The sequence below is a fragment of the Somniosus microcephalus genome, chromosome 3 (genome assembly GCF_052327205.1).
Source record: "Somniosus microcephalus isolate GS21.2 chromosome 3, FLI_Smic_1.0, whole genome shotgun sequence".
In the NCBI taxonomy this organism is placed as follows: Eukaryota; Metazoa; Chordata; class Chondrichthyes; order Squaliformes; family Somniosidae; genus Somniosus; species Somniosus microcephalus.
In genome coordinates, this window is record NC_140989.1 from 285,653,923 (window position 1) to 285,681,597 (window position 27,675).

At 44.7% G+C, this 27,675-nt stretch overlaps 1 protein-coding gene across 2 annotated transcripts in view; it reads left to right on the forward strand.

Moving 5' to 3' along the window:
* The window catches only part of ror1 (receptor tyrosine kinase-like orphan receptor 1), a 358,993-nt gene that overhangs the window by 247,375 nt on the left and 83,943 nt on the right, over window positions 1-27,675 (forward strand). For both annotated transcript variants that reach the window (XM_085982693.1, XM_085982694.1), the window contains exon 2: window positions 13,954-14,022. In XM_085982693.1, the coding sequence (XP_085838819.1) occupies window positions 13,954-14,022 (69 nt within the window). The remainder of the gene's footprint in view (window positions 1-13,953; window positions 14,023-27,675) is intronic.

Genomic DNA, 27,675 nt, shown 5'->3' on the forward strand with positions numbered 1-27,675 from the left:
TATTCAGCCATCTAGGTCCTAAGCTCTGAAATTCTCTCCCTAAAACTCCCTGGCTCCACCTCTCTCTTCCTTTTAGATCCTCATTAAAACTTATGACTTTGACCAAGATATTAGTCAACCATCCTAATATTTCCTTCTTTGGCTTGGTGTCAGTTTTTGTCTTATTACGTGCCTTGAGGCGTTTTCCTATGTTAGAGGCGCTAGTCAGTGTCAGTCGTGGATCAGTTGGTGGCAGTCTCACTTCTGAGTCAGAAGGCTGTGGGTTCAAGCCTCACTCCCGCACCGCTAAGAAACATTATCTGGTCATTATCACATTGTTGTTTGTGGGAGCTTGCTGTACGCAAATTGGCTGCTGCGTTTCCCACATTACAACAGTGGCAAACATCAAAAAGTACTTAATTGGCTGTAAAGCGCTTCGGGATGTCCTGAGGCCGTGAAAGGCGCTATATAAATGCAAGTCTTTCTTTCTTTATAAATGCAAGTCATTGTTGATGAGGTTGCTAGCCTGTAATTCTCAGGGAAGGTCCTTGGTCACAATCAGAAAGTTGCAAATGCAACCGTTGAGCAATTTCACATGAATGAGTCCTTTGAGGAACTAGGCATGTGCAAGAACTTTGAGCAGCCAATATATACAGAACAACTGCATTGGCGTAGCAATTCCGGTGTTGCTACTAGTCTCTAAATCTATCCTGCCGTCTGAATATCCATGCAGAATTATTGACCTTGTTGTACTGGTAAACTCAGAATGAGTGCTACAAGATTTCTACATATCATGATTTGTGTACTGGTAAACCACACTCAGCAATTTTCATGGCCTGACGGATGTAATTAATCCACCCAATCTGCCCCCGGGGAAGCTTCATTGTTTTAACATTCCCATTGCCTGCTTCAGTGAAGTCAATCAACCATTAGGCCTCAACCAGTTTGTTTGCTGCAACAGTTTATTTAATGTGCTTTTGGCACGAGAAATCTATTTTCCTCATGAGCAAATAATCAGAAAAGAGGGAACAAGCACATAATCCTTAGGAAAATAACAAGAGCTATTAATTTTGATGAGCTATCTACTCTCAGTACAGCCAGCTTCCTGGACGCCAGCAGCTCTCTAACGTATAGCTCAAGTCACTAGTCTTCAAATATAAGCCTAACAAGTGAGTGTCAGCAAGTTATTAAACCCGGGGGGGGGGCGGTGGGTAGCATCACAGTTAAGTTCAGCCCTTGCAAATGTTCACACGTGAATACTTTCCAGTAAGAGTCACTAGTGGATATTAATCAGGAGTAGGAATCCAGGGGCGCTGAGGCCAACGAATAGTCCAGCTGCTGTCGCTGCTGAAGTCAACTAACTCGGGATAGACCAGGGATATAACCTGGGAATTTCCTAGCCTGTATGGCTCAGTACCACACTAGTGCATTTAGAAAGCAAGTCATCGGAAGAGCTCTGTTTTAATTTGTTTATTATTCCCCCTCCATTTTCTAAATGTTATTTCTCTCTCTTGGAGATTCTGGCCCTGTACTGTGGTTCATCTTGTGACTGAGTGGATGCACAGGCCATGTGCTTCCAAACTTATCATTCCTGCTCAATGCACACCACTTGAACACACACGCGATCAGCCTGTGGTAACCTAACCTCTCATTCCTGTCCTCCCTTCCTTTTCTATTAACAAGCGCCTGGTTTATACTTGGCATAACTCCACCCCTTCCTCCCCCCAACACTGACAAGACCACATATTCTCTGGTGAATCACTGATGCAAAGCTTTAGTATCTATAATTGCAAGTCCTTTCCTTTTCCTTTACTGCTCAATGCTGAATATGTGCGAATGAAATGCTATGCAAGCATCGCCTCACATCACTAGCCTGTTAACTGCTGCACTCCAATAAGCTCAGTCTGGACTTTAGTGGCAGTGCTGTTTGCCAGACAAGACTGAGAACAATCTGAAGAGAAATAACAACAGAAAATGCTGGAAATACTCAGCAGATCAGGCAGCATCCATGGAGAGAGAAACAGAGTTAACGTTTCAGGTCTGGGACCCTTCATCAGAACTGGGAAAAGCTGGAGATATAACAGATTTTAAGTAGGTGCAGAGGCAGGGTGGGGTGGGGGGGAGGGGGGTGGTGGGTGGTGGTTGGGAGGGGTGTGTTGTGTCTCCTTGTGTTCTTATACTATATTTATTACAGACACTTTTAGTTCATTTTTAGCTACTGCTTTTACTTAGCTGTATTTCTTGCTTTGTTACAGTGCTGCCGCATGGTGCGGAGTGATACAAGATGTCCGACGCTGCACTGTGCACTGCCCGTGCACAGTGTGCCACATAGCGATATAACTACACCATACCAAAGTAGTTCCATACCAAAGTAGTTCCATTTAACGATGTGATACTATATAACAATGTAACAGGGTGGAAGGAATTGAAGGAACATTCTGTGCTAAGGTAGGAGGCAGGAAAGATAAAGGCCCAGTAATTCCTCTCTGAACGCGTGAGTACGGTTGGGGTACTCACGCGTCTGGCTGGAGGAAATGCCCGTGTTCAGCATGCACAGCGCATGCGGGGAAAACCGGCATTTCCAGTCCTCTGAACGAAGGGGTTCAGAGGCACAGCGCGTGCGACTGCACAGGCAGCGCGTGCGCAGTGAAATTCCTTTTTTTTTCCAGAGTTGCCCGAGTGTAAAGGCCTCCGGTTTTTACGCGTGGAAAAACCAGACGTAAGTACTTAGTTTTACAGGTAAGTGGGCTTTTAGTACAATTTAGAATTTTTTTTTCCACAGGTTTGTTATTTTTAAAGAATTTACAGTAAGGTAAGTTTAGTTTTAGCCCCGATTTTTTAAAAATTTATTTTTTTCAAAAATTTGATTAATTGTTTAAAATAGTTTTTTTAAAGTTATTCATAGTTAATTTAATTATTGGGATGCTTTTTAAAATTTTATTTAAAGTTTAAGTAGTGTTTTGGGGTGCAGTACTTTTCATGAGTTTGACAGTCTTTACTATCAAACTTATGAATGAAGTTTCCCCTCCCCTAATTGGCTGAACAGTGCTCACCTGATCCCAGCCGGCACATCGCACTAACTACGCCGCTGGGTCAGGTTAGCACAGCGCGCCGGGATCAGAACCGGGCCACTGACAGGAAATCCACTGCGGGCCAGATTTCAGATGTCGGCGCGCAGGGTGAGCGCACATCGGGGGCTTGCACGCGCGGCAAGCCCCCGACGGGAATTACTGGGCCAATATGTTGCAAATGGGGATGGCAAAATCATACAGCCTGAAAAATGGGGGCAGGGGTTATAGTCTGAAATTGTTGAACTCAATGTTGAAGAGGTTGTTTTCCCCAGTGCCCCTGGAGGCAGCAGTGTTGAGTGCTCAGCTCGTTTATCACAGACCTGTCCATAGGTTTCTCAGACATTGGATAAAATCCAGTGGCCAGAAATGAAGACAAATTACAACTTCATGCATGCACTGTTGCTGGTTAGCCTACTGCTGTGGAGCTCAATCCTACCCTCGCCATGCCGACAGGAGCTGCAGTATAGCAACCTATTTTATCTTCACTAACCCAGAAAGCTGTGGCTGATTGTAGTACTCCTGCTCTTGGCCTGGCTGAAATAAACTAACTTGGCACAGGCTGGGGATTGAACCCTCAACCTTCCTGATCTTTAGGTCTCAGAGATGGAAAGATAAACTCTCCGCCATTAGGATGACTTTCTACCCCTTTTTTTTGTACTAAAGCATCTTATCTTCTTCAGGCATCGCCATGTTGAGGCGAAGACAGGCGATGGAGCGCAGTGAAATCTTTTACAAATGAGGTCACACGCCAGCCCCCAAAGGACAATGCTGACATAGTGAAGCAGCTCCAGAAATAAATTATTTATTTCTGCATTTGAACTCAAGTGATAATAAAGCTGGTCCCCACTGGCTGTTTCAAACAAAACGTGGAACAGACATTAAACCCTTCACTGCCGATTAGCAGCTACTTAACAGTTTAACACTTAGCTAATAACGAAGAGCATGGATTGATCTATGGCCAAAAATAATCCAGTCTAATACCATGACAAGTACAAAAATCCTATCGTTTTTACAGGGCTGGTGGTTTAGTTAACATTTCACTCTTCACCCCTTTGGAGTGGCTCGTTTTAACTGTTAACTTCAGTACTGTCAGGGGATAGTTGGTGGATATATTTACCTCCATTCAATGCCAGGAATGTCATTAACTGTCAGCACACTTAGAATGTGTTCTCACTGTGGTTCCTACGATATGTTGCTAACTGTTTTATATGAACTGTCTGAAGATTTAAAAGCAAAATTATTTCTCTCCCCTCTTTGAGAATAAGAGGGAAATTTCAGACCCCTGATAGCTCAGCAGATTAAAGCAGCGAGCCACACAGACCAGAAAAGTCCCAGGTTTGAACTCTGGTCTGTGCTGAGTTAACCAATCCCAGTGGGGCTGCTGGTAAGGCTGTTACAATTTGCCTCAGATGTCAATATGATTAGATTTTTAAACATAGATGGGGTAATTTTAACCTAACTTGCCGGGTGGGAAACCCATGGGATCGGGTAGAACGCTGGTTTTTCACCCCACCTAATATTGCTCACCATTGGCTTAATGGAGAGTAAAATCGGGGGAGTGTAAAAGCAACACTGCACCCGATCCCTTCAGTTTCTCAATGGGTGGGTTAGGTTAAACTCAGCAAGCCCCTTTTGAACAGGATTCATTTTCCCCACCTCCTGTTTTCTCTCTCCCTCCCCTGAAGGCAGTGACTCATGTCGGTGTACTCACGGGTGTAGAACTAAGTGGTACGAGTTTAAAATTGAAAGACTTGAACTTAGAAGAATTATTTTATCTCCCCGTGGATGTGTGTAATGGACTGCTAGAGAAAGCAATTCATTCTGTGTATGTTTACTCCCTTGGAAACAAAGTGGATGAAATATGTTACAAATGGAATTTAGGATTATAAGGATAAGTGTAGATCAAAGATAACAATGCAATGTGGAACATTATGGTTTCTGAACTGCCGGGACCATGGAAGCATCATACCAAGGAAAGTCACCAGTCCAGGTGTTCTAGGATGTAAGATTAGATGGGATTTCTAGAGTTTTGCTTGATTTTCTTTTTGGGAGGCAGGGAGCAAGTTTGTAGAACCTTCCTTCGGGAGATTAAGTGCTGAGTTGGAGCCCATGTCGAGGATAGGTTAGTTGATGGGTTGAATGAACTTTTTTCATTCTGTTGGAGATGACCCCTGGTTGAATAAAATGTGTAAACATCAGAAACACTGCAGTAGTAAGTAGTTAGAGCTAGCAGCATGGGGTTAACACGTGAGTAAAGTAATACATTCACATATCAGACTGCATGTTACAAGCAACATTACATTTTCAGCGATGTGCATCTTAATGCTGTGAGACTTCAAGTGAATGATACCTTTTGTAAGTTAGTTCATTGTCATGTTTTAAGCCAAGAAAAATTAAGTATCGAGAATCTCTGGAGTAGCAGCAACATGGCACCAATGCCAATTTATCTTCCTAATTTCATCTCTTGCTTTCCTCAGAGTGTTGGTGCTGGCCATTCCTCCAATGCCTCACTTAAGTCTTTGTGTATGAGGCTAGACAGTGAGTGTCAGCAGTCCCTTTGACTAGAGGAAGGGGAACATTAGTGCCCTGGTTCCATTCTCAGCTGATATCCACACACACATGCACTTTCCAGCAGGGAACTCTAGACAGCAATCAGGAGCACAAAATCTGGCAAATCTCCCTCCCCACCCCCAGGCCATGAGATCTAACCTATCTTAATAACAACCAGATCAAAACAGGGTACCTCAAGTCAGACCAGACTGTATCCTTCCTATAATCCGCTCCGGTGATAGATTCATGCTCTTGTAATTCAGACAGAAGCACGTTATTATAAAAGTCATGTGAACATTTCTGTAAATTAATATTTCTGATCCAGCTGTCATATGTGAACTTGTGATTCTTTTTTTAAATTGAGGAACTTATGGATAGAGCCAAGGCCTCTGATGCCAGATTTCAAACCACGTTTGAAAAAAATACGTAGAGGGGATGAGCTAAATCAAGAGGTAGTGGTGAGGCAACAACAAGCTTAGATTTTAGAAAGCCTTTAGATTGTAAGACCTATGAGCTAAAGAAGTCAACCGTTTTAAGGGCCTGGGAAAAACTGTGTTGGAGGAGGAAACGGTGGATGAATTCTGATTTCAACACAACAAGGAGGCAGAAAAGCACATAGTACGTATATCTTGTACTTGAGAGAAAAATACAGAGAAGCAATGACGACTTTGATAGAATTGAGACTGACAGAATTGAGACAGGAAGAGAGAGGTGAGAGAGGGATCACCTATGAGACGACAGTCCTTTTTTTTGCATTCTATCCAGCTGTGTGTGATCGCTGTTGGAAAAGCCTCCCCAAATATGGGAGCAGTAGTCAAGTCTTGGATAGAGTTGTGCTTATTATGGAGCACAAAACATTTTACACTGAAAATCTTGCAGAGATTGATCATTTGTCCATCTTTGAAACATAATCTTTCAAATAGTTGTGCTTTATATTTTGGAAGTTAATAAAGTGCATCAAATATTACAATATTAATAGCAGGTAAATTGGCTTTCGAAGGAGAGATATGATAATCTGATGGGACAATCTGTGAAATAACAGGACCTATCTTTGAAATGCTCAGGATGTTTGAATTTCTCCGAGCTGTATTTTGTTTATTAAGAATACAGGTAACTATTTCATGAAAGCTCTCACTCAGTGTTCATTTATTTGCTCTTTGCCCTTGGGGTCTTTCTGTTGTGTATGTCTCCATGGACAAGTGGAAGCAGCAAGATAGAGCTCTGGGGTTTGCAAAGATTGCAGGACACCCCTCCCCTCCACCCCCCCACGCAGTCTAGGGTGTCACTGACTGCACCCACATTGCCCCTGCGGTCTCCTGCACCCGACCTCACTGCCATCATGAATCACAAGGGCTTCCACTCTATTCATGTGGGACTGATGTGTGATGACCAGCAGCAGAACACACAGGTCTGTGCTCTCTTTTCTGACAGCTGCCATGGCAGTTTTATCTTGCACCAATTTGCCATCCGCCTGAAACCTTTGCTGCTGCACAACAATTGAGAGGCTGGCTGTTTGGGGATGAGAGCTAGCCTCTGCACATTTGGCTTATGACTCCACTCAAGAACCCACGCTCGGCTGCTGCACTGTGGGTCGACTAGAGCGCTCGTTGAGCAGATTGTTGGAGTCCACGAACAACTATTCCAGTGTTGGGACAGATTTGGTGGCATCTTGCGATCCAGCCCACAGAGAATGTCCTGTATGATAGTGGTTTGTTGTATCCCGCGTAGCTTTGCTTTGTGGCAGGGACAACACTTGGAGCCACCACTGGACAAGGACTTTCAGCATGATGGGAGACGATGACATTAATGACATAGAGGATGGCAAGGAGGCGGGTGGGTCCAACAGGTGCCTGCAGCCAGAGCTTTTCAGCAGCAGCTCACTGAAGAACACTTCAGCTAAACAATCCCTGCTCCCCGGCATTAACAGTCATCTCCAATATCTCTCCCAGTCCTTCAACCCTCAAATAAACTGCATCTGCCCAAAGACCTACTTTGATATTCACGCCAACTAACATTACAGGGTCATCAGCTACTACAGGAACACTCGCAGCACACATAGATTTCAAAGAGGATTATCATTTACAATTGGCTACACACTGCACATTATCCTGGTGTGATCCCCTAGTGCCCATCTTAAGTGGACTCTTACATACTTTAGGGCTTTTATGAGATGCTCCCCCAGTGGTTGTGGTCTGGGAGGTGGAAGGCTGCTCTGTCAAGGGCTCATGAGATGCTCGTGGTCGGTGACCACTAGTAGCTGGGGCTTGAGAGGACCTGGCTGTAGACTACAACATTCAGTGCCTGTCAGGGTAGCCTGGCCTAGCAAGGCTTTCTGGCACCAGGATGGGCAGTGGTTCAGGGGGTTGCTAGGGTCCAGACATGCTGTCATGAGAGATGGCAACATATTCCATTCCCATTGCACAGCTACAGCTCAGCACTCTTACTGATCTCTGGGAAAGCAGACTGTAGGACATCCTTGATCTGACTGAAGCCCATATCCATGCAGTCTCCCAGCCTGTCCAAGGAGGAGGGCCCCTGAGGATGCCATAAATTCCTGCAGTAAGGCCCCAGCTGCAGCATCCATGGAGGTGACCACGCACCCCACGGTTGATTAGAGGCATCGATGCCACATGCCAGAACCTTGCACAAGTTGGTAGTGAATGCCTCCATACACTCTGATACGTTGCAGAAGCTTAGTGGCAAGTAATCCAATGCATTCAGCAATTGCTGGTGCATCTTTCTTTTAAAGGCTGGGAACCTAAAGTCTGCATCTCTGGCCTCTTCAGTAGAACTAGGATATGAGCTGGCTCTCTGGTGAGCTGTTTCCTGGGCTGTCCTATCCACTGGGACCTGGTTCTGCTCACTTGTACCCATTGCAGAACCCACTAACTCACTACCTATATCACGTGGATTGGCAATTTTTGTGCTGGTGCTTGTAAGGGTCAAAGCGAGGGCTGGTGCATCTTCTGGAGGAGTTTCCTTCTCAGTCTCGTGACTGGTGCAAGGGGCAGACCTCCACCTGTTCTGGTACACTCCCTTCTGTTGTGTGCCAGCTTCTCCTGCATGAAGAATGGAAGTCGGTAAATATGTGCCCTGTTGAAGAGGTTTGAAGATATGAGGCAGCTCAGAACAGTTTGCCTGAGGGCAGGAAGAAGCAGCAAGTGTGGCTGAGAGGGAGCAGTAGTGGTGAGATCAGTGGTAGGTTTTGAAGGTGAGTGCAAGCAGAGGCAGTGCAGTGAAGTCTTCCCTGCCAACTTGGAGAGCTATGGGAATTGGGGAAGGGAATGGTTGATAATGCTGAGGCTAAAATTGGGCTCTGCAGAAAGTATGAGAGATGTGAAGGGGAGTCTTGTCTTGGCAGTCCTAGTCAGATCATTTTTTTTATCCTGCCATACAGCCAGGTCCTAGCAACAATGCTGATTACATTGATATTTTGTGCCAACTCTCTCTATGCCAGTTGGCTAAAATTTACCTTTGCACACATTGCCCATTGGAGGGGATGAGGACGTCCTTCCTGCTGCTCACATGCTCCACCGCTGCATCAGAAAATCTGAGGACTCTGATTGAAGTCACCTTGCCTGCTACTGCACAATCTCTCTGCTCGCTATCCACCATTCTGTAAAAAGCACCTCCCCTTGAAGGTGCTGCTGGATGCCTTTAAGCAGTGGCTGCCTTGCTGGATTTCCTGCCCTTCCAATTGGCGAGCTGCCTACAGGGCCGCTTCAGCTCATTGATTTAATTTAAATTCGGCCCAACCACAAAAATGGCATGGGCTCCACGCTGATTCCTTCGCGTATACGCAGTACCCGTCCTGCCCACCGCCTGCCTGATTTACACTCTAGATGAAAATCCATCCGGGTATTTTCTGTGGCGGAGGCCAGGGTGTACGTTTTAATAAGAAGGACGCGGGTGCCAATCACTAATCTGAACAGTTGCACTCTTTTTCCAACAAGCATTTTTTGCAACCAATTGAACAGTTTATAATCATAATTTCTTAAGAATGAAATTAAAAAACCCATTATAAATCATTAAAACGATAGCAAAATACTGCAGATGCTGGAAATCTGAAATAACAACAGAAGACGCTGGAAAAACTCAGCAGGCCAGGCAACATCCGTGGGGAGAGAAATAGAGTCAATGTTTCAGGTCGAAACCCTTCTTCAGAACTGAGAAAAAAAGGCAGGAAATGAAACAGATTAAAAGGCAGTTTGGGGGCTGGGAAATGGGGGATGGGATGAAAGAAGAGACATTAAGAGATACTCAAGGTGAGACGAGATGGCAATAGGACAGGTAAAGAAACAGACAATGGCTGTAGATGAAGTGTGAAATGCGCTGGCAGAGTGAAAGACAGCTGCCATGTGGGAGAGAGAAAAAAAGGAAAAGGCACAAACCAAAAGTGTGGATAAAAAATATGAAAATATAATAGGGGCCGAAGTTATGATCTGAAATTGTTGAACTCGATATTGAGTCCGGAACTCGATATTGAGTCCGGAAGGCTGTAAAGTGCCTAATCGGAAGATGAGGTGCTGTTCCTCGAGCTTACGCTGAGTTTCCGTGGAACAATGCAAGAGGCCGCAGATGGTGAGGTCTGAGTGGGAATGGAACGGTGAATTGAAATGACAGGCGACCGGAAGCTCGGGGTAACCCTTACGGACTGAACGGAGGTGTTCCGCAAAGCGGTCACCCAATCTGCGTTTGGTCTCCCCAATGTAGAGGAGACCGCATCGTGAGCAGCGAATACAATATACTAGATTGCAAGAAGTACAAGTAAATCGCTGTTTCACTTGGAAGGGGTGTTTGGGGCCCTGGACAGTGGGAAGGGGGGAGGTATATGGGCAGGTGTTGCATCTCCTGCACTTGCACGGGAAGGTGCTGGGCGAAGGGGAAGGGGTGCTGGGGGTGACAGAGGAGTGGACTAGGGTGTCTCGGAGGGAGCGGTCCCTTCGGAATGCTGAAAGGGGAGGGGAGGGGAAGATGCGTTTGGTGGTGGGATCACGTTGGAGGTGGCGGAAATGGCGGAGGATGATCCGTTGAATGTGGAGGCTGGTGGGGTGAAAGGTGAGGACAAGGGGAACCCTATCGTGGTTCTGGGAGGGAGGGGCAGGGGTGAGGGCAGAAGTGCGGGAGATAGAACGGACCCGGTTGAGGGCTGTGTCAACCACGGTAGAGGGGAATCCTCGGTTGAAGAAAAAGGAAGACATGTCGGAAGCACTGGTGTGGAAGGTGGCATCGTCGGAGCAGATGCGGTGGAGACTGAGAAACTGGGAGAATGGAATAGAATCCTTACACGAGGAGGGGTGGGAGGAAGTGTAGTCCAGGTAGCTGTGGGAGTCAGTGGGCTTGTAGTGAATGTTGGTCAATAACCTATCCCCAGAAATGGAGACGGAGAAGTCGAGGAAGGGAAGGGAAGAGTCGAAGATGGACCATGTGAAGGTGAGGGAAGGGTGGAAATTGGAGGCAAAGTGAATGAAATTGTCTAGTTCAGGGCGAGAGCAGGAAACGGCACTAATACAGTCATCAATGTACCGGAAAAAGAGGTGAGGGAGGGGACCCGAGTAGGACTGGAACAAAGATTGTTCCACATATCCCACGAAAAGGCAGGCATAGCTAGGATCCATGCGGGTACCCATAGCAACACCTTTAATTTGGAGGAAATGAGTGGAGTCAAAGGAGAAGTTGTTCAATGTGAGAACAAGTTCAGCCAGGCGGAGGAGGGTGGTGGTGGATGGGGACTGGACGGGCCTCTGCTCAAGGAAGAAGCGGAGTGCCCTCAGGCTGTCCTGGTGGGGGATGGAGGTGTAGAGGGATTGTACGTCCATGGTGAAAAGGAGGCGGCTGGGGTCAGGAAACTGGAAACTGTTAAAGTAGCGGAGGGCGTCAGAAGAGTCGCGGATGTAGGTGGGAAGAGACTGGACAAGGGGAGAAAAGATAGAGTCGAGATAGGAAGAGATAAGTTCCGTGGGGCAAGAACAGGCTGAAACGATGGGTCTACCAGGGCAGTCCTGTTTGTGGATCTTGGGAAGGAGGTAGAAGCGGGCTGTGCGGGGTTGGGGAACTATGAGGTTGGTGGCCGTGGGGGAAGATCTCCAGAGGAGATGAGGTCAGTGACAGTCTTGGAAATGGTGGTTTGATGTTCGGTAGTAGGGTTATGGTCCAGGTGGAGGTAGGAGGAGGTGTCGCTTTAACAGTTTCCAGTGTCCTGGCCCCAACCGCCTCCTTTTCACCATGGACGTACAATCCCTCTACACCTCCATCCCCCACCAGGATGGCCTGAGGGTGCTCCACTTCTTCCTTGAACAGAGGCCCAACCAGTCCCCATTATAAATCATTCTTGCATGTCAGTAGACGGTGATAGTATAGTAATCTCATCAGGATCATTTGACTGAGCCACTGTTGTGGGGTTTGATCTGATTTGAGAGTAAATTGGTTCCTAATCATGTTACAGTATTGCTCTGTACTACAGTTAAGTGCAGACCCAAGCAGGCAATCCAATAAACTGCAAATCCCAGGGCAATTTATAAGCGAAATGCAGAAGTTGTCTCTCTTAGTGCATATTAGCTTCATTAGATAGAAAATTTAAACATCCTTTCTACTATACAAACCAATTCTGTCTTTCCTGATTGGCCTGACTAATTGATATATGTGAGGACTGGTCTGTTTAGAAATGGGTTATGAACTGAGATTTGTTGTGAATAGGAGCAAACTCTAAACAGTGGTGAGTACCTTCCTTCATTCAATTTGAGTATAATATCACATTGGTGTTTATCTATACATCTTGACCTTTGACATGCTCATAGAGTTTTGCTCAGCTGTGAAATGAGGACATAAAGCAAGGAGTGAGAAAAGGCCAATTGCACATCAAATCCTTTGCTACCATAGATTGTAGATATTTCAATTTTTCTCTGACTCCTAAAGTTAATCAAGCAAAACCATCTATCTCCCATTCATCAAGTGAAACTATATGTACAGCTTCCATTGTGTAACCCTGACCAGTTGCTTGCCATAAGTGACGTCTTCAGAGACCTGTGTATTCCATGCAGATTTTAGTTAGGTTACAAATGGTACTACTTTTCCCCTTTTAAAATTGGTTTGCTACTCACTTTAGTTTCTCCCATGCACATTTACCAAATGAGCAAGGAACAAAGGACTTACTATCAAGTCCTGATCCATGCTGCAGCCAACAGCTAAGAGGTTCATGAGAGCAACTCATTTTTTGTAAAAACAAAATCACAGCAGGTCCTGTTTGTGGCCCAGGTGAGATCGGGGGCTCGATTTTAACTCCTGGTTGGAAATGTGACTATGCAAGCGGCCAGCCCATCCTGGAGCGGTAGCAGGGGTCATGGCTGACTTTAACGGCAGGGTCTCATTAGCATGTCACTTGCCAACTTCCCGACCAAAGTGGCCGGGATGTCAGTGGGAGGTGGCTGCCTGACTATCGGTTTCCTCGTGGAGAACAACAACAACAACTTGCATTTATATAGCGCCTTTAATATAGTAAAACATCCCTAGGCGCTTCACAGAAGTGTAATCAGACAAAATAGCACTCTGGCTTCCCCCGGCCCACAAGGAAAGTGATTTTTTTTTTAAAACTTACCTTGCTGTGCCTCTTTTGGTCTTTGCTGTTGTTCCTGGCAGGTTTTGCCTGTGAGGAAGTCTCCACTATTCCCTTGCTCAGGCGTCAGGTTAAAATAGCAGAGCGGGTCACGTTGACATCATCAGGACCTGATCTGCACATTTAAAGAGGACCCTGCTGGCTTGGGACGAATGTTCTTGCCGCCTGCTATTTAAAATTGTAGTCAAGCAGATCAGGGTGGGAAAGGAATTGATGAGACCCTCCCTTCATTTGGAGTTAAAATTGACTCCCAGGTATCTGTATATGAAGAATCTTGGATGTCTGTAAGGGTTCAGTGTGAAATGAGTTTGGGCAGTCTCAACTTACTTCCTAGTGAATGATGAAACTGTATAAAACTACCTCTGAATTGGTAGTAATTGACAATCTCACTCTGATAAGCCAGAGAGATGGCTGATGTGGAAATGGGAATGTACATTTGATGGAATGGGTGTTCTTCTGTACCTGGGCTAAGGCACATTTTTGGGGGACAATGGGGGGAACTTTATTGCGGTAGCGTACCAAATGCTGATAGTGGACGCAAAGAATATTGCCTCTTATTACATGCATTATCTTAAACAACACGAATTCACCAAACAAAAAACAACCGTGCAAAACTTGTGGTATTTACTAGCCCAGCAAGAGAGGTTTCAAATGTCTTTGTAAGTACATGAAGTATGGTAGGCTCTTATTCAGATTAAATATTGTAGCCATTAATAAGTGTTTCCTTTTGATTTCCTCCAGGAATGGATTTACCAGATGAAACTCAGTTGCAGCCTTCCACCCCAGCATGGAACGGTTCCAGTGACTCAGGCAAGCAATTGTTTCAAATAATAAAGCTCCAGTGAATTATAGAATGCTGCCCAACCCCCGCCCCCACACTTTCGCACACATGTCTACTGTACTGTACAATAGCGTTAATGCTGCTAACAATTCTGGGAGTAAAACTGGAAGAGATTCTGTAAAAAGGAGTGAAATGTTCTTCTGGGATGGTCTACATCTGCAAGTGATTTTACTGAGTATTTGTTTTGTTGGGGCCCGGCTTGAGATGCTGGGACACCAAAATGATACTGTAATTCAAACAGGATGTGTGTTTCAAGGTTTTCTTCAAATTCTGGAGCTTTGATGCTGTCAGACGAGAGTAGTTTGGGTTTCTGTAGCTGTCACACTTGTGCAATTGTATGGTTTCAAATGAAACAGTCTTCATTCTAAAACACATAACTTTATGTGGAAGGTCTGCACATCTCATAATGTACGATTCTCTGGGCCTCTCATTTATCTTTCTCTTCTATTCATTAAAAAAAGGAAGGCTTACTACAGCTTCCATCCCCTGATTGAAGCTTTTCCCACTTTATTGTCTGCAGTGTTCTTCAAAAGTCACTAACCTCCACTGTTACCAACACCTGTTATTCTTTCTGCTGTTTTTGTGGCCGTGCTAGTTAAAAGATTGAACAGACTCCTCTTTTTCTCCTTCTTAGGCAGTCCCTCGGAACCGAGGATGACTTGCTTCCTCATTAAAAATGAGTTCTCAGGTGACTGATGAGTCCAATGCGGGACCTACAGTCTCTGTCACAGGTGTGGCAGATGGTGGTTGAAGGGGCGGGTGGGTAGGGTGCTTGGGTTGACGTGCGCTGCTTGCGCTTGACTTCCGCTTGCTCCCGGCGAAGAGACTCGAGGTGTTCGGCGCCTTCCCGGATGCTTCTCCTTCACTTTGTGCGGTCTTGGGCCAGGGATTCCCAGGTGTCAGTGGGGATGCTGCACTTTTTCAAGGAGGCTTTGAGGGTGTCCTTGAAGTGTTTCCTCTGCCCACCTGGGGCTCTCTTGCCATGTTGGAGCTCCGAATAGTGCGCTTGTTTAGGGAGTCTTAGATCGGGCATGCGGACAATGTGACCCGTCCATCGGAGCTGATCGAGCGTGGTCAAAGCTTTGATATGGGGATGTTGGCCTGAGCGAGAACACTGACGTTGGTGCGCCTATCCTGCCAATGGATTTGCAGGATCTTGCGGAGGTAGCGTTGGTGGTACCTCCCCAGTGCTTTGAGGTGCCTGCTGTACATGGTCCATGTCTCTGTGGAATACAGCAGGGCAGGTATCACTGCTACTCTGTAGATCATGAGCTTAGTGCCGGGTTTGAGGTCCTGGTCTTCAAGCACACTCTTCCTCAGGCGACCAAAGGCTGCACTGGCACACTGAAGGCGGTGTTGGACTTCGTCATCGACGTCTGCCCTTGTTGACAGTAGGCTCCCGAGGTATGGAAAGTGGTCCACGTTGTCCAAGGCCTTGTCATGGATTTTGATAATCGGGGGGCAGTACTTTGTGGCGGGGGCAGGTTGGTAGCGGACCTTTGTCATACTCTTGTACGCTTCGGTGAAGGTGTTGATGATGGTTTGGAGTTTGACCTCCGAATGAGCGCAGACGCAAGCGTCGCCAGCATACTGTAATTCGACGACAGAGGATGGGACGACCTTGGATCTGGGCTGGAGGCGACGGAGGTTGAACAGTTTCCCGTTTGTTCTGTAAATAAGCTCCACTCCAGCGGGGAGCTTACTGAGGGTGAGATGGAGCATTGCAGCAAGGAAGATCGAAAAGAGCGTTGGTGCGATGACACAGCCTTGCTTGACCCCGGTCCGTATGTGAATTGGGTCTGTGGTGGAACCATTGGTCAGGATCACAGCTTGCATGTCATCGTGAAGCAGGCGGAGGATGGTGATAAACTATTGAGGGCAGCCGAATTTGAGGAGGACACTCCATAATCCCTCATGGTTGACAGTGTCGAAACATAGAAGATAGGAGCAGGAGTAGGCCATTCGGCCCTTCAAGCCTGCTCCGCCATTCAACGAGATCATGGCTGATCATCCAAACCCTAGCACCCGGTCCCTACACCGACAGCCATCCCACCCAAGCCCTATCCCCATAACCCCGTAACCCCACGTATTTAATCCCCCCTAACACTAAGGGCCAATTTTAATCATGGCCAATCAACCTAACCCGCACATCTTTGGACTGTGGGAGGAAACCGGAGCACCCGGAGAAAACCCACGCAAACACGGGGAGAATGTGCAAACTCCACACAGACAGTCACCCTTTGTGAGATCAAAGAAGGCCATGTACAGTGGTTGGTGCTGTGCCCTGCATTTCTCTTGTAATTGCCGCGCGGTGAAGATCATGTCCATTGTGCCCCTTAGTGGGCGGAATCCGCATTGCAACTCTGGGAGGAGCTCTTCGGCCACTGGGAGAAGGCGATTGAGGAGGATTCTTGCGATGACTTTCCCTGTGGCAGACAGCAGGGAAACTCCTCTGTAATTACCGCAATCGGACTTGTCACCTTTCTTGAAGATGGTCACAATTATGGCGTCTCTGAGATCCCCTGGCATGCTCTCCTCCTTCCAGATAAGAGAAATTAGTTCATGAATTCGCGCCAGTAGTGCTTCTCCGCCATGCTTTAGTGCCTCGGCAGGGATTCCATCTGCTCCTGTGGCCTTGTTGTTCTTCAGTTGTCGGATGGTCTTTTCAACCACATGCCGGGCTGGGGTTGTGCTGAGATGGTGGCGGGTAGCATGCTGCAGGATCGAGTTGAGGACACTCGCGTCGAAGACAGAGTCTCGGTTAAGGACATCTTTGAAGTGCTCCTTCCAGCAGGCACTGACTGCCTCTCTGTCCTTGATGAGTACCTCTCTGTTCTTGGCCCGCAGTCGGGTAGGACCTTGGGTGCTTGGGCCGTAGATGGTCTTGACTGCTGTAAAGAATCCACGCACGTCGTGGTTGTCGGCTAGCTGCTGGATCTCCTGCGCTTTCTCCACCCACCACCTGTTCTTTAGGTCGCGAGTTTTTTGTTGGACCTCGGCCTTCAGGCATCTGTAGAGCTGCTTTCTTGCTCTCGAGTTATGTTGCTGTTTCCAGATCAGGAATGCCTTGCGCTTGCGGCTTATTAGCTCCTGTATCTCCTGGTCATTCTCGTCGAACCAGACTGGGGCTCTTTTCTCTAGAAAAGAGAAGGCCAAGGGGTGGCCTGATAGAGATTCTTAAGATTATTGAAGGGTTTGATAGGGTAGACGTATAGAAGATGTTTCCACTTGTCGGGGAGACCAGAACTAGGGGCCATAAATATAAGATAGTCAGTAATAAATCCAACAGGGAATTCTGGAGAAACTTCTTTACCCAGAGAGTAGTTAGAATGTGAAACTCACTACCAGAAGGAGTGGTTGAGGCAAATAGCATAGATGCATTTAAGGGGAAACTAGATAAACGTATGAGGGAGAAAGGAATAGAACGTCCTGCTGATACGGTTAGTTGAAGAGGGAGGAGGCTCGTGTGGAGCATAAATACTGACCTGGACCAATTGGGCCGAATGGCCTGCTTCTGTGCTGTAATTATTGTGTGTGCCCCAGGTATTTTCCTGGTGACTTTGCAGGAGTGAAGCAGAATCCTGCACTAAGTTCCTGCTCTGCGGCAAGAGTGCTGTAGATAATTGCCAAGTGATAGCCACAATCTTGACCCACAGGGAGGGAAAATCATAAAGGGATTTGTTGCCTTTTTCATACATACTGGAAGTTAATGTCAGAGTTTATGGGAAAATTCTTAAGCACAGTACCCTCTAAATGTAAAAAAAAAATTTGTAAAGCTATGTCAGGAGCGCAGTGAGTAAATGCAGCTGCTGGTGTGATTGTGATTGTATAAAGCAGGAAGGTTCCAGGTTCAGTCTGTGGTCTATACTGAGTTAGCTGATCTGAGCCAGAGCCAGGCACGGGTACTACAATGTCCCTCGAAACCACAGGGGTGGGGAGGGGAAAACCTGCCAGGGTTCTCACTTCTGATTACCATCCAGTGAATCCCTGCTGGAAAGAATGCATGTGGTGACATCAAGCAAGGGCAGGATTAGACTTGGCTTTAATGCCTTCCACAGATCAATAACCTGATGCCACGCCATCACAAAAGTAAGCCAGCACCCTTGGAAGTGTGGCCCATTATGAGTCATCAGCTTCAGGGGAGGAGGCAAGAAATTGAAGAGATAATAAATATATCTGATTTACCGGCAGATCTACTGTAGGTTGCTCTTACAGGGGGAGGGGTGTGTCATTGCTGGGGTGTGGATGTGGGAGATGTATGCACACTTGCATTCAAAGATTTGGAAGGAAATTTGTGAGCGATCTCCTCAGATGGGAAGCAACTGTTTTTTGATGCAAAATAAATACATTTTCCTGGAATTTCCTGAGGGATTCTCTTGTGGGAGAGCAGCGAAAACAGCATAAATAGCCAAAAACTTCTGTTTATTTTGTTTCTTCAGGGGTTATGAAGGGAGACTGGGAAAACCCCATGGAAATTCCTCTCCATAGTGTTTTACTTACCCGTGGGGGGTAGGTAAATAAATCCATTTTTTCCCTTCACATACAGTTACATCTATGATATATAAAACATCTTGCATCTGCACGTACATCCTGTGTCAATTTTTTCCATCATACATTGCTATGTCCACATTTATAATGAAAACTGCTAATGTCAAGTTGTGATGCTGTAATCACACACTCACACCAGTGGTATTATCTGTCTGCCAAATTGCCGGACAGTTTGCTAACTCTAAATAATATAAAACCAATGTATAATATAACAAGAATAGAATATATGATTTTAAAATGACGTCTGAATGCTGTGGTTCATTAATCCCTTACCTTCTAACCACACCTTACCCGAAGACTACACTTGGCCTTAACTCCCTGTGTGCAATGACATGGGAGATCGACTAATAAATAAATATATCTCTGCAGCTAACATACTTACTGCTATGTTCTATCTGTTTAGGATGAGGCTTTTATAATGAGAGCTAAGATATATAGAAAAGTTAAAAAACATTACACTCACTCACATCTTTCCTTGTTTACCAAATATCTCTGCAACAATACCTTGTGTTAGTAAATGGTTCTGCGTAAATAATTATATTTAAATTCTGAATTTTTATTCAAGGACTGTCTCCAAATTTGAATCATGTTATAGTATTTGCAGAGTTTCCACTGTTTATAGAGGAGTTGCAGACACCATTGTGCAAAAATGTGGGTTTTTTTTACTTTATGTTACAAATCTAATTTTCAAGATTCCAGCTGAAAGGACTTTCAAAAAACACTTGAGATTATTACACTGGTTGCCCAGTTTTATTGTTAGTGTTTGCTAACAGCTCATTCTTTTCATATGTTCTAAGTAATTTCGCATTGGAAGTTTATGTTCCGACTTTGCTGACTTCCGATGTTTCCTATTCCTTTTCTGTTTGTGATTTATTGCTGTATTATAAATATGAAATGTGCATAAGTATAGCGCAAATATTTGTACAGGTGTGATTCCCGATGTGTGATGGATAAAACAGGTGCTAGATGCAATATTTTTATGTGTACTAGTGGATCTTCCATTGCTCATAGTAAATCAGATGATATGCTATCTTGCAAGGATAAGATGATATGCTATCTTGTAATGTACAAGGTATTAATCTGTTCTTAAAGTGAAGCTATGTCCCTTCAAGATAACAAAGTCTAATTGCTGGAATTCCCTACCTAACACCGTTGTGGGAGCACCATCACCAGCACAAGGACTGCATGCTTCAAGGAGAAGGCCCACCTTCTCAGCGCAACGAGGGATGGGTAATTGCCCACATCCCAGGAATAAATATATAATAATCAAGCTAAAGTTAAAACCCTACCTTTGTAAATAGCGTGCAGACTTTGTGGCTCTGGTTTTTTGTGTCCTTGGAGAGTTTCTTTGTTTATTTAAACTTTTCTTTGAAGTATGGTACAAGTTGAGTGTGAGGGATAGGAATTATGTGCTATATGTACCGTTTTAATAAATTAGTAGTTACATGCTAGCAGATCTCTCATGGTATTTGAGGCCAACTTTTTAAATATATTCAAGAAGGAGTTAGATATATTTTTTAAGGCTAAAGGGATCAAGGGATATGGGGAGAAAGCAGGGACCGGGTACTGAATTTGGATGATGAGCCATGATATTAAATGGCGGAACAGGCTCAAGGGGCCGAATGGCCTACTCCTATCTTCTATGTTTCTATGTATTGCTCACAGCAAGTTGGAGGATATGTGTTTGTAAAACTATGAAGGCATAATACTATGTAACGCATGTTTTAGCACTTTTTAGCAGATCTCGTATGGTATTTTAGGGAATCGGAGGCTAAATTGTTATAAGGGAGGGCATGCTGGGGTGGAAGTGGAAGGTGAGGTGGTGTTGATCTCCAGTGAAAGAACTTGACAAGGATTTTGACGCGATCGCCCTGTAGACTGTGAAGTAAGTGTTTATTATTAAAATTGTGTTTTCTCTACCCACTACATATTAGATAAATAAAGGGGGCACAGACCCATGAATAGATGCTGAGCTCAACCCTTATCTTTTCCGATATATAGATACATATAGATACAGATAAATATATATAAATATATTAAGCTAACAGATTTAAAAGAGAGAAGTGCAAGTATGTTTCATGCTTTAGATTTTTTTTTGCAACGTAGTTTTCTGCCAGCTTCCAATGAACTGTCTGCATCACATAAAGGTGCATTGAGCATTCCTGGCAGCGCACAGATCAAGCTCAGTTACCTGGAGGACAGCCAATGAGTGTCTATTCACATTCATACTACTTGTACAGCATTGTACAACTCACCAAGATTGATCAGTCATTCATTTTTTTTGTATTTAATGGTGTGGAAATCACTTAAAATTGTGCACGGTTTTAGTTGGCAAATTAAATTTACTTGCTTCCAACTATGCTTTTTTCCCCCCCGTCCATTTTCTCCTGTCTCCTTGGCCGATAAAATCATAGACTTTTTTCTGAGAATCAGTTCCGTGGGTGCCAGGATCTTGGATCTTACTCAAGTACCCATTATTTATGTATGAGTTTTGACAGTGGGTCTCGTCAAGCTGTTCGGTTATGAGGGGAAATTGCAGCCGAGCCCATTCCTTTCCTTACCTAGTATTCACACTCACAGAGTTTCAGTTGGACAGTAATCAGGTTATGGGATCCTGTCTGCTTTTTCCCTTCCCTGACCTGGTGTGCTGAGACTAATTGTAGCATTTTTATTGCTGTTTGGCTGAGATCAGCCGACTCTCCACAATTCAAGGATCATACCTGGGACCTTCCTTGTCTGCGTGGTTCAGTTTCTCACGAGATAAACTTGCTCATCCAACAGGAGAACATGTTATCTAACTACTTACATTTTTCATAATGAGCTGAAGCAAATGTTGGAGAAGATGAGCTTGATTTTCCATCCATGGACTGACAATCTAGCGGCAGGCTTCTCCATCCCAGGGGACATCACAGTTGCCCTGTTCCCGTTTTTACCCGGGATCCACTTATAAATGCACTGGATAGCAATTAGGATTTTCCCCCACTTCTAACAGGGGCCTTTAGCCCACCATACTATCCGATTAGCAGAAATCAACTAACGGTGCACAGATCAGGGGTTAAACCTGGCAGTTGTATGATTCAGTCTCGTACCATGGAGTGTAGTTATTTAATAGGGTACAATTCCAAGGACACCAGCAGCTCTCCTGGAAATTATCTAGTGCCAATTATTTAAGTTCTGAAAAAATTAAGTGACTGTTGTAGGGTCATTGCAGCTGAACCAAATGCTACCTCACCTGACTTTTCCACTTTCCAGAAGTCACAGCACAGTGATGGGGTAGGAACCTTCACCAATTTTGCTGTCTGTAAATGTGGAGAGAATTGTAGAGCCAACCAGTGCCTAAATGACATTTAAAAATTCCCACGGTAATTCAATACATCAAGAGCAAATACTAGAAAGGAAGCCTTTTCCAAAGAGGAATGAGAAGGGCTCACAAATGAAACAGGAAAATATGAAAGAATAGTTGTGGTTATAGATCTATATGGCAGGATTGAACCCCAAGCTAAAACACTCCAAACATGTTAGGAATGGTATGTAACATTAATTATGGAGCTTGGAGTGGGGGAGGAGATGATTTACACAAATGGGATTTGATGTTCCCTATGGTGAGGTTAATAATTAGAGGTGGGGGGAGTGCAACTAGCAAAAACCTGCTCTGGATTTCCTTTTTGTTTCATTTATTTTTACTGCCAGTTTTCTCCCCTCCCCTTCTGAAGGCTCCACATGCAGGGGGTAGGATTCCATGTATGTCAGGTACCCTTCCATGTATCTGCACTTTGTAGTAGCAGTCACTGGATAGTGATCAGGATTGGGAATGTTGGCTAATGGAGGTGAGCTTTGGACTTTGAGGAGAAATGGCACAGTTCAATGAAATTTTAAATAAAATATTTTCTGTTTTTATCAAGAATTTGAGGGATCAAGTAGCATTAGAGATTGAAAAAAGATCTGCAGTGAGATAGATACAGGGCAGGGTACTTGAGCTTCAGTTACAAAACTTGCCAATAAATAATCATCCCAGTGATTGGGGATTAACAATTTTGGCTGTTACAAAACAGGAAGGTATTGGTTTTGATCCTGGTCATCATTGCTAGGGAACATAGGAATTGCTGGATGAAAAAGACCAAGGGGTCGATTTTCATTGGGCCGTGGAGTCGGGATTGGAGGCGTGCAGGGGGTTAAAGTCCCAAATTCGGGGGTCCCGACACCATCCCGCCCCCAACCCGCCTCCATGTAAGTTTCAAAGGAGACGGGTACCTGCCCCGCACTGGGACCCGCCTACCCGAGGCGGGAAGGGATTATTGCCAATTAACTGCCTGTTAACAGGTAGTTAACAGGCAGTTTTTAGCCTAATCCCTATTTTAAAGCTTGAAGTGTGGGATTCCCAACAGCTCCAAACCACGCCAAGTTAGAGGAGTCGGGTTGAAGGACTTGGAGGGGTCGAGATGTCGGTGTTCAGGTGAGTGATGGGTGCATGAGTGCAAAGGTAAGTGTGTTTGGTGTGTCTAAAGTGTGTAAAGAAGTTTAAATTACCTGTACTTACCTTAACAGCCTTTCTTCCTCTAGGTTTCGGGAGTCCATCATCTAACCGACACAGAAAGCAGAATGGCTGCGAACTGTCAAAAGTGACAGCCTTCAGCTTTCTGTGCCGGGGAGATTTCTAACTGAGTCTGTGGAGAAGGACTCATGTTAGAAGTAGGGTTGCAAAATTCTGGGAATTTTTAAAAGATGAAACTTTCCATGGGAATTTTCGGGAATTTATGGGAATTTTGAGTTTTTTTGCACACTGATGGTTTTTGTCTCTGACCCTTATATTATCTTTGTCGTCAAAATAGACATACTGTTCCATACAAATAAAAACAGGCTTTCAAAACTTTATTTAGGTTATAATTTTGAACTTTATTGAACCCCACAAAAAAGACCCATCTAAAATAAAATAAAAAGAGCATCAGCTTATTTAGCCTGTAATTTGTCCTTATTTTGTCCCTTTGAGTCTTCTACTCATGAGTCTTCTGAGTCTTCTACTCCTCATTGCTCCTCCTGATTCTCTGACTCTGGCTCTGACGTGTCCATTTCCTCCTCTGTGTCAGTGTCTAGCTGTGTGGTGGACACTTCTGTATCTGGCTCAATAAGTTGTAGGTTCGCCCGGATAGCCACCAGTTTCTCCACTCTCTTGTTAGTCAGCCTGTTGCGCACCTTTGTATGCGGATTCCCAAAAAGTGACCAGTTTCGTTCAGAGGCCGCTGATGAAGGTGGGATTTGGAGTATCACCGATGCAATAGGTGACAGGGCCTCAGATGAAAAAATCCCTTCCACCAGGTATGTGCACTGATATGCTTGCATGATTCCCATATCCCATCCCCATTCCAAAGACCTTGCTTGGTAGAGAACTTTGCCAGACTTCCCAGAACTTTGCCCACATCCAGATTGAGATGGTGTGAGAGGGTAGAAATCACACTGTAAGCGCTGTTGATCTGTTCTCCAGAAAGTATTGGTCTCCCAACATGCTTTGGGTCCAGCATGTATGCTGCAGCATGAATCGGCTTGACACAAAATTCTTGACTCGTCTGTATGAATTGAACAATTGCCTTCTCCTCTGCTTTGAGCAGCAGGGATGTGGGTAGGGCAATGCTGATTTGTTCTTTTAAATCAGTAAAAAGCCTGAGAACATCTGACAAGACAGCGTCATCTCCTTCAATCTGAGCAATTGCAGATGCTACTGGTGAGAGTAGTTTAAGGCTGCTAACCACTCTCTCCCAAAACACATCATCCAGCAGTATTTTCTTGATGGTGGTTTCCATATCCCCAGACTGGGATATTGCCATTTCTTGCAGCGACTCCTTATCCTCCAGAAGGCTGTTGTACATTATGACAACACCACCCCATCTAGTGTTGTTGGGCAGCTTCAGTGTGGTGTTCTTGTTCTTTGTCATTTGCTTGGAGTTGTAGGTTGCTGCAACTACCTGTTTTCCCCTGACATACTTAACAACTTGCTTGGCTCTCTTGTACAGTGCTTCCATGGTTCTCAAACCCATGATGTCCTTGAGGAGCAGGTTAAGCCCATGAGCTGCGCACCCAATAGACGTAATATGAGTGAAGTTGTTGCATTTGGATAAATGCTGCTGCATCTTTGTGGCATTCTTTACATATGGCTTTCTACAGTGTTTGCACATGTACACAGTCTTTCCATCTTTAATGCCTGGGGTAAAATGCTTCCACACATCCGACGGTAAACGTGGCATTGTTCTATGCAGAGAAATAAAGGGCATTCATTTCTGTGTCGAACTGCGGTCGATCAGCACGATTGCAACAGGGTGAGTACATTTTTGCTGATGCTCCATGTGATGGAAGCATGACCTGTACACACACGACGCTACATCACCAATAGTGTATTATTTTGTATATTTTAAATTGAAGGACAACAGAGTTCAACAAGTAACTGGTTTATTTGGTATAAAGTCTGATTTACTTACTGCATCATCACAACATCAGCAGAAAACAAAATGACTTCCCTCAGGACCCCTAACCTGGATCTTAAAAAAACTATAGCAGTCTTACAGATGCCTGCAGGCCAATCACAATTCGATATGCAAATATTACAAATAGAGGGAGCTAATCGCTCATCCACTCATCCAACCAATCAGGTCACATTTGTTCACAGTCACACACAAAACTTGTAATTATTAAAACAAGCCAAGTAAGAAGATAAACATATATTGATTAAGAAATTCCTTAATAATTAAGATTCCATCTCTGTTAGTAATTTTAAGAGAGGACCTGTGGAAAAAAAAGAAAGAAATACAAAAAAAACAATATTATGCTAGCATGTGCTTTTTTGGGCAAAATTCCCAAAATTCCCAAGCTAAACTTCCCATGGAAAATTACCGGAAATTTACCGGAAACTTTCCACCCCTTTGCAACCCTAGTTAGAAGTAAGACTGTCAGTGTTTGACAGCTTCAAACAGCTGTGAAACACTGATATTTCATCTGTCAAAACATCTTGACAGATGAAATTTCAGTCTGTGACGTCGCCTGTTGCCGGGTGGCCCTTAATTGGCCTGTTGAGCCCGCCCAGCGGCCTCAACAAGGTCAATCAAGTTAAAATTGCGTGGATTGGCCGCATCTCGATGATGGCGGGACTGCAACCCCGAAAGTTGTAGTCCCGTCTCCTTCCCGACTTCTGAATGAAAATCACCCCCCAAGATCTATCTAATGCATCTTCTACTATCCTGGTAGCTGCATAATACAACGATAATGGAGTTGTTGTTGACTAATCACAGCAATCAATCTCTATCAGTTAGTCTACAACAGACCCAAATATGAGGCAAAGAAAACCCCCAGTGGTGGAAAGCTTTTGGAACCATAGGTCCAAAGTCACTTATTCCATTCAAGCATGCTACACTTAACATATGTTATGTCTCAAATTACTCACATACTGTATCCCAGAATATTATTTGTTGAAAGAAATCTTACATTTGAATGAATCAGTACTATCTGTTTCCAGTGTCTCCCTGGGGAGCCTGTTTCATAGATTGATTATTCGCTCACTGAAATAATGTGCTGCAGATTAGTTCTGAATTTACCCCCTTCAAGTGCAGGCCGTGTCCTCTGGTTCTACTTATTTGGACAAGGTGAAACAACTTGTCATGGTCTACATAGTATCAGTAGCAGTGGAAAAGGTAGAAGCAATGGAAGGGGTGAAAATTGATAGACAGGATGTACCAGAAAGGCTGGGTATGCTTAGAGTGGATAAGTCGCCTGGTCCAGCTGGCTTGCATCCCAGATTGCTAAGGGAATTGGGGGAGGAGATTGCGGAAGGGCTTGCCATAATTTTCCAATCTTCCCTAGATGCGGGGGAGGTGCCTGAGGATTGGAAAGTGGCAAATGTGACACCATTGTTCAAGAAAGGGTGTAAGGACAATCTTAGTAACTACAGGCTGGTCAGTTTAACATCAGTGGTGGGTAAAGTTTTAGAAACAATAATCAAAAAAAAAAATTAACGGACACTTGGAGAGGTTTAAGCTAATTAAGGAGAGCCAACACGGATTTGTAAAAGGCAGATCATGTTTGACTAGTCTAATTGAATTTTTTGATGAAGTAACAGGGAGGATCGATGAAGGGAATGCAATGGATGTTGTCTACATGGATTTTAGGAAGGCATTTGACAAAGTACCACATAGAAGGCTGGTTAACAAAATTGAGGCTCACGGAATAGGTGGGTCAGTGGCAGCTTGGATAAGGAATTAGCTTAAGGACAGAAAACAGCAAGTTGTGGTAAATGGCTGTTTTTCAGACTGGAGGATGGTAGACAGTGGTGTTCCCCAAGGGTCAGTGCTGGGGCCACTGCTTTTTTTGATATATATAAATGACCTATATATTGGAATACAGAGTAGAATTTCTAAATTTACCGATGACACCAAACTTGGGGTGGTGACAAACAGTGAGGATGATACCAATCGACTGCAACAGGACACAGAAAGGCTAGCAGAATGGGCAGACAAGTGGCAGATGGAATTTAATACAGAGAAGTGTGAGGTGATGCATTTTGTCAGAAGGAACAGGGAGAGGCAATATACACTTAATGGCACAGTTTTAAAGAGTGTGCAGGGACCCTGAAGGTGGCAGGACATATTGAAAGAGTGGTTAGCAAAGCATATGGGATCTTGGGTTTCATAAATAGAGGCATTGAGTACAAAAGTAGAGAAGTTACGCTGAACCTTTATAAAGCGCTGGTTAGGCCACAACAGGAGTATTGTGTCTAGTTCTGGTCACCACACTTTAGGAAGGACGTGAAGGCCCTTGAAGGGGTGCAGAGGAGATTTACCAGAATGGTTCTGAGGATGGGGGATCTTAGCTACAAGGACAGGTTGGAGAAGTTGGATTTGTTTTCATTAGAGCAAAGGAGGTTGAGGAATGATTTGATAGAGGTGTACAAGATTATGATGGGTTTGGATAGGCTAGACGGGGAAAGGCTGTTCCTACTAGTTGATGGTGCAAGGGGACACAGATTTAAGGTTTTGGCAAGAGATACAGGAGGGACGTGAGGAAAAACTTTTTTACGCAGCAAGTGGTGAGGACCT